We start from the raw sequence: 15,259 nt of genomic DNA, 5'->3' as shown, positions 1-15,259 counted from the left end.
CACATTGCTCAACTGTATGCAACCAAACAAACTGATTATAATTACAGTGCTTTCTACTACATCCAACCAAACAAGATGCATATAATTGTAAATGCACACATCTCCAACTGCATGCATCTCTAACCACACTGCATTTCTAATTCATCCAACCAAACGGCCCCTAAGATGTATAATCATTAGACATGAGTAACTAAGGTTTCTTTATTTTTTTTCCCTTTGAATATCATAAGTTTAATCTCAAATGGACACTGGATTTGAATATGGCTAAAACCCAACCTAATATCTAAAGACGAATTACATGGGTTTAAACAATATGCGACCGCATATGGGGGATATGCTGCTGCATATGTGCCTGCCTAGTTAATACATGGTGTGATTCACTGCATGTACCACATATGTGGCCGCATAGTTTGCCCTTTAGAAAACTGTTGATAGTGTCAAAATGTTAAACCACTCTCTAAAATGTTAAACCACGTCTTAGCTACAGATATAATTGGTTAGCTTGGCAGAATTGTCATCTTTGCTGATTGACGTTCGTAATTGTTCTTGACATCATTGTGAACTTCACTATATTCAAGTAATTTTTGGACTTCCATCTCTAATTTTATACCTATTTTTAATATTCACTATCTTTACTTTCTTGGCCATCTTCCCAGTTTCCAGATTCTATATTGGTCATGCCAAATCTGTTGCTTTTTTTCTTATTCTATGAGCAAGTTCTTATTTGTTTGTTTATATACATTATTTAGGTTGGTGTTGGCATGTGCATGGAAGGAATAGAGCAGAATCCAGTAGTATATGAGCTTATGTCTGAGATGGCATTCCGAAAGCAAGAAGTACAAGTAGAGGTAAATATTCAGCATGTACTGTTATTGAGATTTTTATTTGTCTTTTTGGAATTGCATTCTGACATAGTTCCCATTGTAAGTGGCCAGTAGACACTATCTGTCGTATCAAGACTTCTGATGCTATCCATTGGGAAATTTAGAGTATACAGATATTATGATTCTGGACCCTAGAGTTTTCCTTCAAGCTGCCTACTTTGATATCTTGCTTTATCTCTATTCCTACCTCCGTTTTCTTTTCTACTTTCCATTTTTTTCTACTTTTCTGCCTAGCTATCTGATCCATATTTGTTCTTTTGTTATCTGAACTTTTTAAATTCATTGAACACGTTCAAAGTCATATTCTCCTTTTGGAGGAAAATTTACCTAAGATATCCTTGATAGATCAGTGTAAGAGTAAGTACATTATGTTTTTTCCTCACTTTTCATTTTTCTTTTTCTGGTCTTATATGGCTGTTATTTATTTAGCAAATGATTCCACTTGCATTTCTAATTTTCTTTTGTACTTTGTCCCTCGTATTCTTTCCCTCATCTTGTAGGTCATTTGATAATGTAACATTTTGTATTTTGGCTACTTGTTTGTCAATAAGTTAGCGAAGTTAGGCATTTCTTTGACAATAGCTCTGTCGGGATGCATAGGCTGGATGAATGGATGGCATTATCATTAACTAACTTTTTTGTTGATTAAATGCTCCTTTCTCTCCAAGAAATTAATAAGATGGAACAGGAACTGCAAGTAGTTACCTTCTTTTAATGCTTTGGAATGATTTTCTCATTTTTGTAATATTATGTCGCCGTGTCTTTACTCTGTTGAGTATTCAATTCTGTTTGTACTAGCAAATTCCATCTGTGAGGAGAAGTGAAATTCAAGTTTCTATACAAATCTTGTAGGAATGGTTAAAAAATTACTCCTATAGGCGGTATGGTAGCTCTGTCCTTGCGATTGAGGAAGCTTGGAAAATTCTCTATCATACAATATACAACTGCACTGATGGAATAGCGGTATGATTTCACTTTCAATACATCCTTTTTTAACATTATGCAATTTGGTGATTTCTTTTTGTTTGAATAACAATGTACAAAAATTAATTAATTGACTAGTTACACACAAATGCTTCCTTCGTTATCCGAAGTTTTTATTATTAAATAATCTCTAACCAAAAAAAAAAATTTGCATGCAAGAGTATCCTACATAATTCTTAGTTTTGTGTAGGGCCCAAAATAAAGGCATATTCTGCCAAACATGCCAAAAGCTATCTAATACAATGCTCAAGATCATTTAGCAATTAATATTAGTTAATTAATTACTTGAACAGCTTATCAAAGAAAATGAATATTACTGTATTAATGTGTACTCTCTTGTTCTTTCAAGACTGCTAGCCTACTGTACGGTGTAGTGTTGCTGGGTTAAGCATTGTTAGAGTAATGCTCTTAGATGAAGCATGTTGGCCTTGTTTGGTCATGCTATAGAGAGTAGTGCGGCTGCAGAAATGTTGTAGGTTATAGTGCTATGCTGTTTAAAAAACAGTAGGTGAGTAATTCTGTCGCATAAGCGTTGTTTGCAATAGAACACTGTTTAGCTAATATTTTTTTGAAAACTGCTGTAAAATACTATGAATTGATAAAATACTAGCAAAATATTATTTTTACTATTGTCTCAACAAAATATATTTTAAATCTACTAGAAAAACATAGTTTGAAAACTGATTAAGAAAATTCTATGTAACTCGGAGTAACGTCTTTTATAAGTGAAATGGCAAATAGTCTCAATATGCATGACAAATAACTTGTATATACTTCAAAATTAATTTAAACATAAACCATCTTATATACCTTATCAAAGGAGGCAACAATTTGACCACGAGTTCAAATCATAATATTATCATCTGATGATGCACTTGCAAATTTTGAACTTTCTATACTATTGTCACTATTAGTTTCTCCTTCTATCGTAGATGTAGTCCGGATCACGATCATACCTACTAACTTCTTTTCATTGTACTGAATTTATCCTAATGAAGTTATGAAGTATTATAGTTGTAGCTATTATTTGACTTTGTTGTGGGAAAGAATAATTAGGCATATGAAGCAAAATATACTGTCTCATCTTCCAAACCCTAAATGCTCGCTCGATTACATTTTTAAGATAGTGTGCATAATTGAACTCCGCATGCTGGCTTGTAGATTAGCGTGCATAATTTTCTAAAATGTTTGAAATGATTTTAATATTGCGATTGGATGCGTTATGTCCTTTTATTCCAAAGAAACATAGCAAGTGCCCTTTTGGCATTCATATCCGTTATCTGTGGATGATTGCAAACCATGATGACTCTTCTTTATATTAGCTAATCTCCAAAACATTTGTGATTCAATTCTAAACATTCTATAACTCTCCTAGAGTTTCTAGACTCTTCCACCAATTGCCATCTTCATAGTCTATAAAGTTATAGTTTCTTGCGAGGATCAAAGTGCCGTCTCGTGCCGTACGGCACCAGGCTGCACGTACCGTGCCCTCAAGAAGGGGGCACTGTTCGGATAAAAAAAAAAAAAAAGAAAAAAAAAATCCCAACATGATTTCAAAATAAAAAAAAAGGGAAGATATTTAAAAATAGTAGTAAATACTTAAATTCCTTATATGATGTAAGGAATAATACAATTCCTTTTTAAAGGTTTATTTGAATTTTGTTTCTTAAAATAATAATGCTTCTTGGATCCCTATAAATTGGATCCAAGATGTAAGTAACATTTTTTTTTGAGTGGTGACTANGAGGGGGGGGGGGAAGAAAAAAAAGAGAGAAGGAAAGAAAGCAAAAAAAAAGAAAAAGAAAAAAAATCTCTTTGTGATTTCAAAATAAAAAAAAAGGGAAGATATTTAAAAATAGTAGTAAATACTTAAATTCCTTATATGATGTAAGGAATAATACAATTCCTTTTTAAAGGTTTATTTGAATTTTGTTTCTTAAAATAATAATGCTTCTTGGATCCCTATAAATTGGATCCAAGATGTAAGTAACATTTTTTTTTGAGTGGTGACTAGAAGAAGAAAAAAGAGAGAGAAAGAGAGAGAGAAGAAGAAGAGTAAAAAACAAAAAAAAGGTAAAAGAAAGAAAAAGGATTTTTATTTTTTTTTTTCTTCTTGTTTGTTTTCTTTCTTGTTCACCCACACGTGTACATGGGGGATCTCCCCCCCCCCCCCTCTACTCTCGCGCGCCAGCAGCAACAAAAGGGAGGTGTGCATGTGAGCACACCCCTCTTTAAACCGTACCAACAACAAAAAAGGGGAATTGGCTCTTTCATGTGGCGGCGGCGCGACGACAACCATGACTTCGACAAACGGCGTGACAACGACGATGATGACGGCGACGATGTCGACAATGGCGCGCTAACGACAACTTCGACGACGTGCAAAGAGGCCATAGGGCCTCTTTTCTTTTCTTTTCTACAATGGCGATGGGTTGTTGCATACGCGCAAACGATGTAGTCGCGATTTTATGTCGGTTTGATCAACACGACCGTCTTCGTGATAGGTCGACCCGATCACATTTGACATTCAATCGTTACTATGCCATGCGCGCGTATTCATTAAGCTCATCTCCCTCAACTTCAAAAGAAAAAAATTGTGCGCACAAGCGACGCGACGGTGACGATCCTTGTGTCGGATTGATTGAGCGGCCGTCTTCGTGATAGGCTCGACACTTTCGATCTCGACATTAGATCGTTACTCTCATTGGACTTATGATCATACCGAGCGGCCGTCTTCGTGANGAGCGGCCGTCTTCGTGATAGGCTCGACACTTTCGATCTCGACATTAGATCGTTACTCTCATTGGACTTATGATCATACCGAGCGGCCGTCTTCGTGATAGGCTCGACACGGTTGAACTCCGATTCGGACCAAAATGATAACAACAAAAAATAAAATAATAAAAAAAATGATAATAAATATTTTTCTCTCGAGCCAAGCCATAATGATAAATCAAATCGGACGATAAGCCGATCCAATCTAATTGACGGCTCTAATTTAAATCGAGTCTCATACCAATCAAAAATTGAACCTTTAAAGATATTAACCAAACCAAACCAAACCAAACTACAAGCTAGTTTGACTTGAACCGAACAGGATTCGACTTGAACCAATGTGAATCCGATCCAACTTGAACCGAACCATAAAGGATTCAATTTGAATCGAAATGGGCCCAATCCGAACCGAACAGGCTTCGACTTGAACCAAAGTGGATTGGATTCGAACCAAACCGGATCCTGTCTGAACTGAACCACAGAGGATTCAACTTGAACCGAAGTGGGACCAATCCGAACCCGATCCCGTCCAAACCATAAAGGATTTGACTTGAACCAAAGTGAATTCGATCCGAACTGAACCAAACCGGATCTCGTCCGAACCATAAAGGATTCGACTTAAACCAAAGTGAATCCGATCTGAACCGAACCGAACTGGATTCGAACCGAGCCAGATCTGGTCTGAACTGAACCATAAGGATTCAACTTAAACCAAAGTGAATTCGATCTGAACTGAACCGAGCCGGATCCTGTCTAAACCGAACCGAACAGGATTCGACTTGAACCAAACCGAACCGATCAGGATCCGATCCCAACTGAACCAAACCGGATCCCATCTGAACCATAAAAGGGTCCAACTTGAACCAATGCGGATCCGATCCAAGCTGAATCGGACCGGATCCCGTCTGAACCAAATCATAATGGATTTGACTTGAACTTGAACCGAAGCGGATACGATCCAAACTGAACCGAACCGGATCCGGTCTGAACCAAGCCATAAAGGATTCAACTCGATCTGAAGTCGGTCCGACTTGAACCGAACCAGGAAGGAGTCAACTTGAACCGAAGTGGATCCAATCCGAACCGAACCAGGAAGCATTCGACTCGAACCGAAGTGGAGCCGGTTCGAACCAAACCATAAAGCATTCAACTTAAACCGAAATGGATCCGATCCGAACCGAACCAGGAAGGGTTCGATTTGAACCAAAGTGAATCCGATTTGAACCGAACCGGATCCGAATCGAACCGGATCCCGTCTGAACCAAACCACAAAGGATTCAACTTGAATCAAAGTGAATCCGATCTGAACCGAACCGGATCCGAACCGAATCGGATCCCGTCTGAACTGAACCAAACAAGATTCGACTTGAACCAATGTGGATCCGATCCTAACCAAATCATGAAGGATTCGACTTGAATCGAAGTGGATCCGATCAAAACTGAACCGAACTGAATCCCATCTGAACCAAAGGGATTCGACTTGAACCGAAGTAGATCCGATTCGACTCGAACCGAAGTAGATCCTATCCGAACCAAATCATAAAGGAATCAACTTGAACCAAAGTGGTTACGATCTGAACCGAACCGCAAAGGATTCGACTTGAATCGAAGTTGATCTGATTTAAAACAAACCATGAAGGATTCGACTTGAACCGAAGTGGATCCGATCTGAACCAAACTACATGAAGATCGAGCTAAACCAAATCAAACCATAAGTTGGGTTCAGCTCAAACAGATGTACGGGAGATCCGAGCCGAGCCGATCTGAGCCGAGTTACTTCAACTTGATTCGAAGTCGGTTCAAACCAAACAAAACTATAGAAAGGCCAAACCAACCAAAGACGGCACAACACAAATCAAATATAAAAGGTTCAAGCCAACTTGACTTGAATCCAACCTAAGCAATAGTCCAATCCATTTCGGACTATAAGTAAAACCCAAAGTCCACAAATAAAACACAAAACCCAAAGTCTACAAATAAGATCCCAGAACCTAAAGTCCACAAATAGAACCCAAAACCTAAAGTCCACAAATAAAATCCCGAAATCCAAAACCTCTCAAATCTAACCGACCGTAAAGTCGTTAAACTAAACAACTAAATCCAAACGACCGAAACGTCGTTAAACTAAACAACCCAAATTCAAACGACCGAAACGTCGCTAAACTAAACCCATATTCAAACGACCGAAACGTCGCTAAACTAAACCCAAATTCAAACGACCGAAACGTCGCTAAACTAAACCCAAATTCAAACGACCGAAACGTCGCTAAACTAAACCCAAATTCAAACAATCGAAACGTCGTTAAACTAAGCCCAAAATCAAACGACCGTAAAGTTGTTAAACTAAATCCAAGTTCATCATGAACCTTTTTTACTCTAGCACATATACCTAGAGTGAAAATTAAATATCGACTACTCCTAATACATATACTTCGGGCTAAGTCGATCGCCTTAGCACATATAACTAAGGCAAAACATCTCCAAATCGACAGAGTTCTAAGCCATATACTTAGAATTCAGTCAAATGATTTCGAACTCTAACATATATACTTAGAGTTCATCCGACTAACCCTAACACATATCCTTAGGGTCTAGTCAGCCTTCTGCTCTAACACATATACCTAGAGTGGGAGTCAAATCATGCTCGATTAGTCCTAACCCATATACCTAGGGTCTAGTCAGCCTTTTGCTCTAGCACATATACCTAGAGTAGAAGCCAAACCATGCTCGATTAGTCCTAACCCATATACCTAGGGTCTAGTCAGCCTTTTGTTCTAGCACATATACCTAGAGTGAAATTCAAATCCGATCTACCTCAATACATATGCTTGGGGTTTGGTCACATCTCCACCTTGGAATATACAACCAAGGTGAACCCGACCGTCATGTCATTAAACTGAGTACCAAAACTTCAATCGACCACCAATTCGCTAAATTGAAAAATTCATGTACAGTGAGAGTATGCCCCTGCTTAAGCCATGTACACGGCAAATCATATCAATAAAATTTTATTTGTTGGTTTTGTCTCTTTTATTATCAGCATTTATATTTGGTCTCTTAATCGAGGGTTCCTTAACACCAAAAGTGTGGGGTAATTAACAGCAGATTTTTGAGTCTGTTGGAAGTCATGAACCTATAATCCTGATTTCAAAATAAAACTCAAGTAAACTAAACCTCTACTATAAATGACCACTCGCCCTAGAAACATCCTACGACGGGGCCGGTTCGTTCGCGACAAACAGGCACGGTACCGGGGGGTCTTGGACACCCCTTCCGTGCGCGGCACACTACACCGTGCCGCACAAGACAGTGTGGCACGACGCAGTGTGCCGGGGCACAGTGCCTTGTCGGCACTATGCTTTTTTTTTTTTTTGCTTTATTTTTTTTCTTTTTTCTTTTTTTTTCTCTTTGGGGTATTCGAAGTATTCTGAATACCCCACACCACCCCAAAGACATTGCAAATCGAAGATCTTGCAAATCGAAGATCTATTTGTTAGGCAAGTCAAAAAAAAATTATAATTTAATTTTTTTTTTGTTTATCAATATGCGGGCAAATTTTTAATTTACATATTCGATTCATACCGCATGAGGCTTTGCTTTCGCCACAGACATCAAATTTTTCTTCACAAATTATTTTATTAAAATTTGTCGCACCGCAAAACTTTTGCCAAATTAGGAAAACAAGGCTAAATTATATAAAGCTCCCCTGTCAAAATCCGATTTTTTATTTTTCCCCCTATTATTTAAAAACGTACACTTTGCCCCCTTGTAAAATGAAAAATGTTCACAGGGGGGTACGATGAACTGTGATGACAAAATGACTATTTTGCCCCTCACCATTTTTGTCTCCTCCCTCATCTTGCTCATCCGCAGCCTCAATCGGCCGCGGTTTCTCTCTATTTTCTTCTCGACCTGCTCCCCTTCTCTTGCACCCTCGTTGCCCTTCTATTTCTGCGACAGTAGGGAGGAAATCGAGGTAGGCGTGGATGGAGAGGTGGGCAAGGGCAACAAGGGCGAAGGCGATGCGGCGAAGGGCTATGGGGTGTTTTTGGGCGCGGGCGGAGATGTGGGCGAGGGCGAGGCAGTGGAGGAGGGCGAGGCGGCGAGGCGTAGAAGAGCGAAGCAACAGTAGAGGGGGCGGAGGGTATTTTTGGTGTAAAAAAATATTTTATAATGGAACCCTAACGGATCACTAACGGTAAGGGGTGAAGTGAACATTTTTCATTTTGCAAGGTCACAAAGTGTAGGTTTTTAAATGACAGGGGTGGAAGTGAAAAATCGGGTTTTGATAGGGGGGTTTTCTGTAATTTAGCCGGAAAACAAAATCGAACTCAATAAACAAATTTTAAGGCACATCAAACATAAAATTTTATTTTTGCATTAGAAGATTGAAAATACAGATAAACTTACAAGCTAAATTAACTCAATTGATTCTTAAATTTATTTAATTTATTTGTCATATAATTTATTGCTTAATTTTATTGATAGATCTAATTTTTTTGAAAAAAATATTTTAAAAGTTATTTTTTTGTATTTTATAAAAAAGCCCGTAATATGGTCAAAAAAAAAAAGAAAATTGTCTTTGCGTTTTAAAAATTCTAACCTGTAAAGATTCCTATTTTGCATCAGATATAGTTGTACTTTACATATAAAAAAGGTTACAAGTATGTTAACTGATGAGTATAGTAAGTTATACATAGCAAATATTCATAATTATTTGATTAAATCTTTCAAAATAATATTATAAGAGCTTATTGGAACCAAAAAAGCTAAAATAAGTTCGTGCCAAAGCGTGTTAGTAGGAGGTCATGCGTATCTATCGGTACGCAAGCGTACCATGTGTCGGTATGGAAGCGTGTCGATACCGTACCGTGCCAAGCAGACAGCGACAAGTCCACGTGTCACAACACTTTAAATCTTGGTTTCTTGCTTTTAATGATATTTTAAATAAGAATTAGTATATAGCAACCCTGAGAGCAAAATTCAAATATAACATAACTCTGTTGTGTTTTGCTTCCATGCCAGCCTCAACGAAAAGTCTCCTGCATTCTTTCACTGTTATGTGTTATCACATCTGCATCAAAGCTTATCTGCACATAAATTTGCATGGAATTATTAAAAAAACATTCAAAATATTAAAATCATAGTAAATTTTTGTTTAACATTAATAAATTTCTATATTAAGAGAAATGGAACATTTGAAATAACAATCAACCACCGCGACCAGCTTGCTCCCGTCTTGCCGCGCTTGGGGCAACTCCCTTCTCGCCACCTTTTCCACCATCACCCTCTCAACCCCCCTCCCCCCTCTCGTCTTGCCGCGCTTGGGGCAACTCTCTTCTCCCCACCTCTTCCACCATCGCCTCTAGCACCCCCCACCCCCTCAAAACCCCACCACCAGTATTTGAATTTCAACACGCTGCATACTTTCCCATGCCAGGAACAATTGGAAAGCACATTGTTTGTCCTAGTACCGTACATGCCGCCCTGTGCCATACGGCACGGGGCGGCACTTTGTTCCTTGATATTCCAACCCACCAAACTCAATACAATAAAGTAATAACAACGAATCTACGTTAAATACAATTAAAACACCCAATCAAGTTGCCCAAGATCAGTGTGGGTTCTCTAGCTGGCTCTAACTAGACTCGAGCCTTTGAGTCTCATGAATCGCCCTGACTTCCACCACCCACGTCACCTGCAAGAGAAGGGAGGGTGAGAAATATATAAAAATATTTTTCAGTAGGTACAGCAAGCCGCCGAAGGCAAGCCGCACCTGCTGGTCAATAGGCTAGGTAAAGAAAGGACAGTAGCATGAAGATAAGAGCATGTTTATTTGAGACATAACGTGATAGTGGATAAGCAATGCTACTATAATAAGTAGTGGTATGAAATACAATGTAGGGATCTAAACCATAATACTGCGGTAATGAAGGCAGGTCAATTGATAATATCACAAGTACAGTTATGTCAATCGGACAAGTAGTCCTCCAAGTGTTATACCCAATCATGCCACTATTGGTCCCGTAGATCTCAAACTCATGCCATAGTAGTGCCCAACAAGGCTGGCATATAACCCGTACCACTAAAGGTAGAGCAAAGGGCTTATGGGTTGGCTTTCGATCACTTTTTCGAAAAAGAACACTACTGTGGCTGATCGACCACTGGTGTACGTGAATGCATAGTGAGCAGTGACGATCATAATGCGATATTCTCAAGGTGTCTGTCTCAACATCGAGTCAAAACAACAGTGTGTAGCCCAGTAAACTCCCATGGAGTAGCGGAGCAGCCAAAATGGGTTGATGCTCACAAGCAAGACAATAACCAGAAGGTATACCCTGCTTTTCAACTCAGATGGCAGTAATGGATAGAAATAATGCATAGAGACAGGTAACGGAATGTAGTCTCAATCAAAATAACAATCAGTAGGGTACTACTAAGGTCAACATGCATAGTCTTAACCACTGATCGTAAGCAAGTATGAATAAGAGCTACTCAGCGAGTAAAGATTATCGAGGGTGCAAAAATGGAAATAAGCAATAAAGCATAACTATACCAACGTCTAGATTGTAACACTCACCTATGCGCAGTATCCCACGAGTTCGCGACTCGACCAATGTCCACTACACAACCCTCTAGGTGTCACCTGGACATAAACAGAGTATACATGGGTCACAATCAGCCCCTATGTGTCTATGACACCATAAGACATGTAAAACTCTCACTACAGTGCGCTACGATGCATTCGGGGCATTGATTTCGCAAATTGATTCCTCAAAACCAGCCAATCACGAACACATCGGGCATCACTTTAGCCCCTGTGCTATGCCAAAACACACCATTTTTTGGTGTCGGGACAGCCGCATGCTTATTACTGCACTACGGGTACTATGGCTACAAAACTAGGAACCCATACAAAACTACGCAACGATGGGTTCCGACTTCCACTGATTTTGGTGCTGGAACCAGCTACACGTGTTGCACACGGTTACTGCTTGTTTCAACCAGCAAAGAGCCTCTGGTCCACACTCAAGTCTCGGAGTCCGATTGCAAAAATAATGCATTGCAACAATGTGATTCGACCAAGAAAGGTCCCGAACCGCACCTTTTCGATGTCAGGACAGCTACATGAGTCTCGATCAGCCCCGGGGGTTATTATCACATGAAACCCAACTAAGGAAGCCCCGGCTAGCAACAAGCATGGCTCGATCGTAAAGGCTCGGTTATGGTGTTCTGGGCACGGTTTTGGTGTTGGAACGCGCACCAGAGTCGTGTTCAACCCTTCGGGTTCTGAACACCCCATTTGGGGTGTCGGAACTGAGAACTCGGACTAGTTCTTGACCTTGGCAAGTAGCAAGGATTTCTATGCCTCCGAATTTCCAGATCGCATCGCCATCTTTGGCGTTGGGACAGCACACAAGTTGTGTGCAACCAACAGAAAGGCACGACCACCTAGGCTGGCCAGCAAGGTCGCTCGAGCAGCCAAAGGTACAGTCGTACCCGCTCAACGACAAGGGTGGCTCGGCACCAAAATCGCAGCCACTATCCTTGGCCGCAAGGTCTTGGCTGTGCGGCCAAGAATTGGTTTCTCGATAACATCCATGACTCCAACGTCTCCATTAACAGATGTGAAATAGCCAAAACAAGAGAGAGTTGAGATTGGTACCAACGGTTCCTCCTCGGATATGATTTGAAGAGCGCAAAGGAGATGTTGACGAAGCCTGGCCTTCGTCTCACCCGTCTGAGGGCCCCAGCAAATTGTTGCCGGCTGTGGGGTGAATGTGCAGCTGGTATGAGAGGAAAACGGAGCTCGACCACAGGTTGCGCCCTGCTGCACCGCTTGGGTAAGGAAACAGCCGAGAGGGAGAGGATAGGGTGCTTGGTTGCCGCGGAGTGGCTGGTGCTCGGGCAGCCAAGGAGAGGAGGCTCGGCTATGGCCTGGGTGTAGTTGGCCGCAAGGGAGAGTATGCCTGCAGCCATTTGTTCTAGTCTTTAGCCCGGTTTAATGATTTTGCACTAGGAACACAATTTGAAGTCTTGCTGTGGCACCTTTTTACGAGTCTATATAAAGTCCTAATCTTCCGAGAAAAAGATGAATGAATTGTAATTTTTATCATTTTTACCAGATTTTACTAATAAGTGGCAAGAACTCGATTCAAACACTTTCATATCATGCATAAGGACTACATCTAATTTGTCTTGTTATTAACATGTTTACATACTTTCGCCTGTAATAAATAAGAATCTAACCCTTTGCCTGTAAATAATTACAAGTACTTGATTATGTTTGGCCGATAAACTTGTGGTTCGTGATGATACAAAAGATATGAATTGTGGAATTGACTAATTCGACTCATTTAGCAGTTTGACACGGGCTAAGGCTTTTTGATTTGTTCTATTCTTATTTAACATATAAATGCAGGACCATAATAAGGACTACATAGTCGAATTCCCAGACATCTATCCTTTTCTAGAGGGTTCTCAACCTCCACAAAGACGGATCAAGGATCTTCTATTGGTGAAGAAAAATCATAGATTCTCCTTAAAAGAGACTTCCAATGATCTCCCACAACCGCATCTATGGTATTCGACGAAGGAAGTCATCAGTGCCCTTAAGTTATTTCTCGATGGTGGAAATGATCTATCAGAAAGTCTAACTTACAGGTTAGTCCATATGCCTTGTTGTTGAATCACATTGCGTTGCCTACTTGTCTCTCATATTTGACAGCAAAATGTCTGCAAATACAATGCTGTTGTGTTTAATTATGTCCAATATATAAATCATATATGTTATTACAGAAAAATAAAAAGAAAAAGAATTAAATATTTCACTGTTTTAATGGGTCGAATTCTACCTAATGGTTTCCCGAAAGCTGCATATGAGATATTCTTTCTGGGTTTTAATTGTTGCTGTTGCTTCCAGATACGACCTTGTTGACCTGACAAGGCAGGCACTGTCAAAATTTGCAAACCAGGTATATCTGGATGTGATCACTTCCTATCAACGAAATGATGCAAAGAGCTTGGACCTTAATAGCAGAAAGTTTTTGGAGCTTATTAAGGATATCGACACCCTTTTAGCTTCTGATGACAATTTTCTGTTGGGAACATGGTTAGAAAGTGCAAAAAGCTTAGCTGCAAGCCAGAACGAGAGAAGACAGGTGATAATTCATTTTCAAAAGTTGTATTTTACTTTCCTTATTATATCTTAGCAACTAAAGTCGGTTGTTATGCAGTATGAGTGGAATGCAAGAACACAAGTTACGATGTGGTATGATAACACGAGGACAAATCAGAGTAAACTTCACGACTATGGTAATACTAAAAAATTTTGCTGCTCGGTAGTTATGATAAACTGTAGCACATTGACTAACTTTTCTTGTAATTTTGTATTTCATCTTCTGCAATGCATGGTACAATCAGCTAACAAATTTTGGAGTGGGTTGCTGAAGGATTATTACCTTCCAAGAGCTTCGACATATTTCAGCTATCTATTTCGTAGTTTGCAAGAAAACAAGTACTTTCAGCTGGAAGAATGGAGGGAAGAGTGGATATCTTATTCTAACAAATGGCAGGCTGGGGACGGGCTATATGCTGTTAGCGCTGTTGGCGATGCTTTTGGAATTTCAAAGTCCTTGTTCGAAAAGTACTTAAGCTGACTGTTTGAAGGGTTTAAAGTAAGTTCTAGATATGGAATGACATGATCAAATATTGCAATAGATCTTGGAAATTCTTCCTCTCATTTACTAGTTTATATTAAGTTCTGCTGGTTGGTGCAAAATCTGACTGTACTTAAGATTGGATTCATCCATGAATAAAGGTTCGTGTCTTTGTTTCTCAAAGAAAAATAAATGTATTATCTTCCGACCACTATTTTTGGGTGTTTCTTTTGAAATGCTGGCTTTTTGGTTTTCTTGTTTTAGTCCATACTAGTGAAGGCCCGGGCTTCGCGGCGGGAAATTTATACAATTTTTAAAATATTTTGAAGAAATTTTTTTAATGTTTTAATTTGCAAATCTAATTTCAAATTTTAAACTTCAAAAAATTGAAGAGAGGAAAATTAAAAAAATTATTTAAATAAAGAGGGATAAAAAATTTTGAAGTTTGAAATGCGATTTATTATATGTATTATTAATAAATTAATTAATTATATATTATATAATATTAGTAATAAATGTAATTAATTAATTAATTTTATAGAGTTTAGAGATTAAAAAGTTTAAACTTTGAAGTTTAAAATTAAAATAAATATTATATGGTAATATTTACATTTGAAATTTAAATGTAAAATATAAAATTTGAAAATTAAAATTTTAAAAGTCTCTCTCTCTCTCCCTCTCTCTCTCTTTCTCTCTCTCCCTTTCTCCCCCTGGCTCCCCCTCTCTCTCTTTCTCTCTCCCACTCTCCCTCTCTCTCTTTCTCTGCTCTTCCCCAGAACCTCTTTGCTCTCTCTCTCTCGTCCTCTCTCCTCTCAGTCCTTCTCCCCCTATCCCTAGCCGGTGCCCCAGTGCCCCCGCGGCCGCACCCGGAAAGAATGAGACGCGCCCGCGCGGGATTGATCGAGGAGGTGGGGAGAGAGCGAGGGTAGAGAGGAGGGTGGAGGACGCTCTGCCTCG

The 15,259-nt window shown here is 39.3% G+C and overlaps 1 protein-coding gene across 4 annotated transcripts in view; it reads left to right on the top strand.

Moving 5' to 3' along the window:
* LOC109723720 (alpha-N-acetylglucosaminidase) overlaps positions 1 to 14,528 on the top strand; it is a 70,155-nt gene extending 55,627 nt beyond the window's left edge. For 3 of the 4 annotated variants that reach the window (XM_020252186.1, XM_020252185.1, XM_020252188.1), the window contains 6 exons: positions 750 to 848; positions 1,737 to 1,847; positions 13,066 to 13,307; positions 13,567 to 13,804; positions 13,880 to 13,958; positions 14,067 to 14,528. In XM_020252186.1, the coding sequence (XP_020107775.1) occupies positions 750 to 848; positions 1,737 to 1,847; positions 13,066 to 13,307; positions 13,567 to 13,804; positions 13,880 to 13,958; positions 14,067 to 14,302 (1,005 nt within the window). In that variant the 3' untranslated portion in view covers positions 14,303 to 14,528. Of the gene's footprint in view, positions 1 to 749; positions 849 to 1,736; positions 1,848 to 13,065; positions 13,308 to 13,566; positions 13,805 to 13,879; positions 13,959 to 14,041 lie in introns of all 4 variants that reach the window. The other variant, XM_020252187.1, reaches the window with a different exon arrangement.

This window comes from Ananas comosus, linkage group 18 (genome assembly GCF_001540865.1).
Source record: "Ananas comosus cultivar F153 linkage group 18, ASM154086v1, whole genome shotgun sequence".
NCBI classification, from domain to species: domain Eukaryota; kingdom Viridiplantae; phylum Streptophyta; class Magnoliopsida; order Poales; family Bromeliaceae; genus Ananas; species Ananas comosus.
Note: the sequence above shows the minus strand (reverse complement) of the source record. Positions and strands in the feature narration are given on the sequence as shown.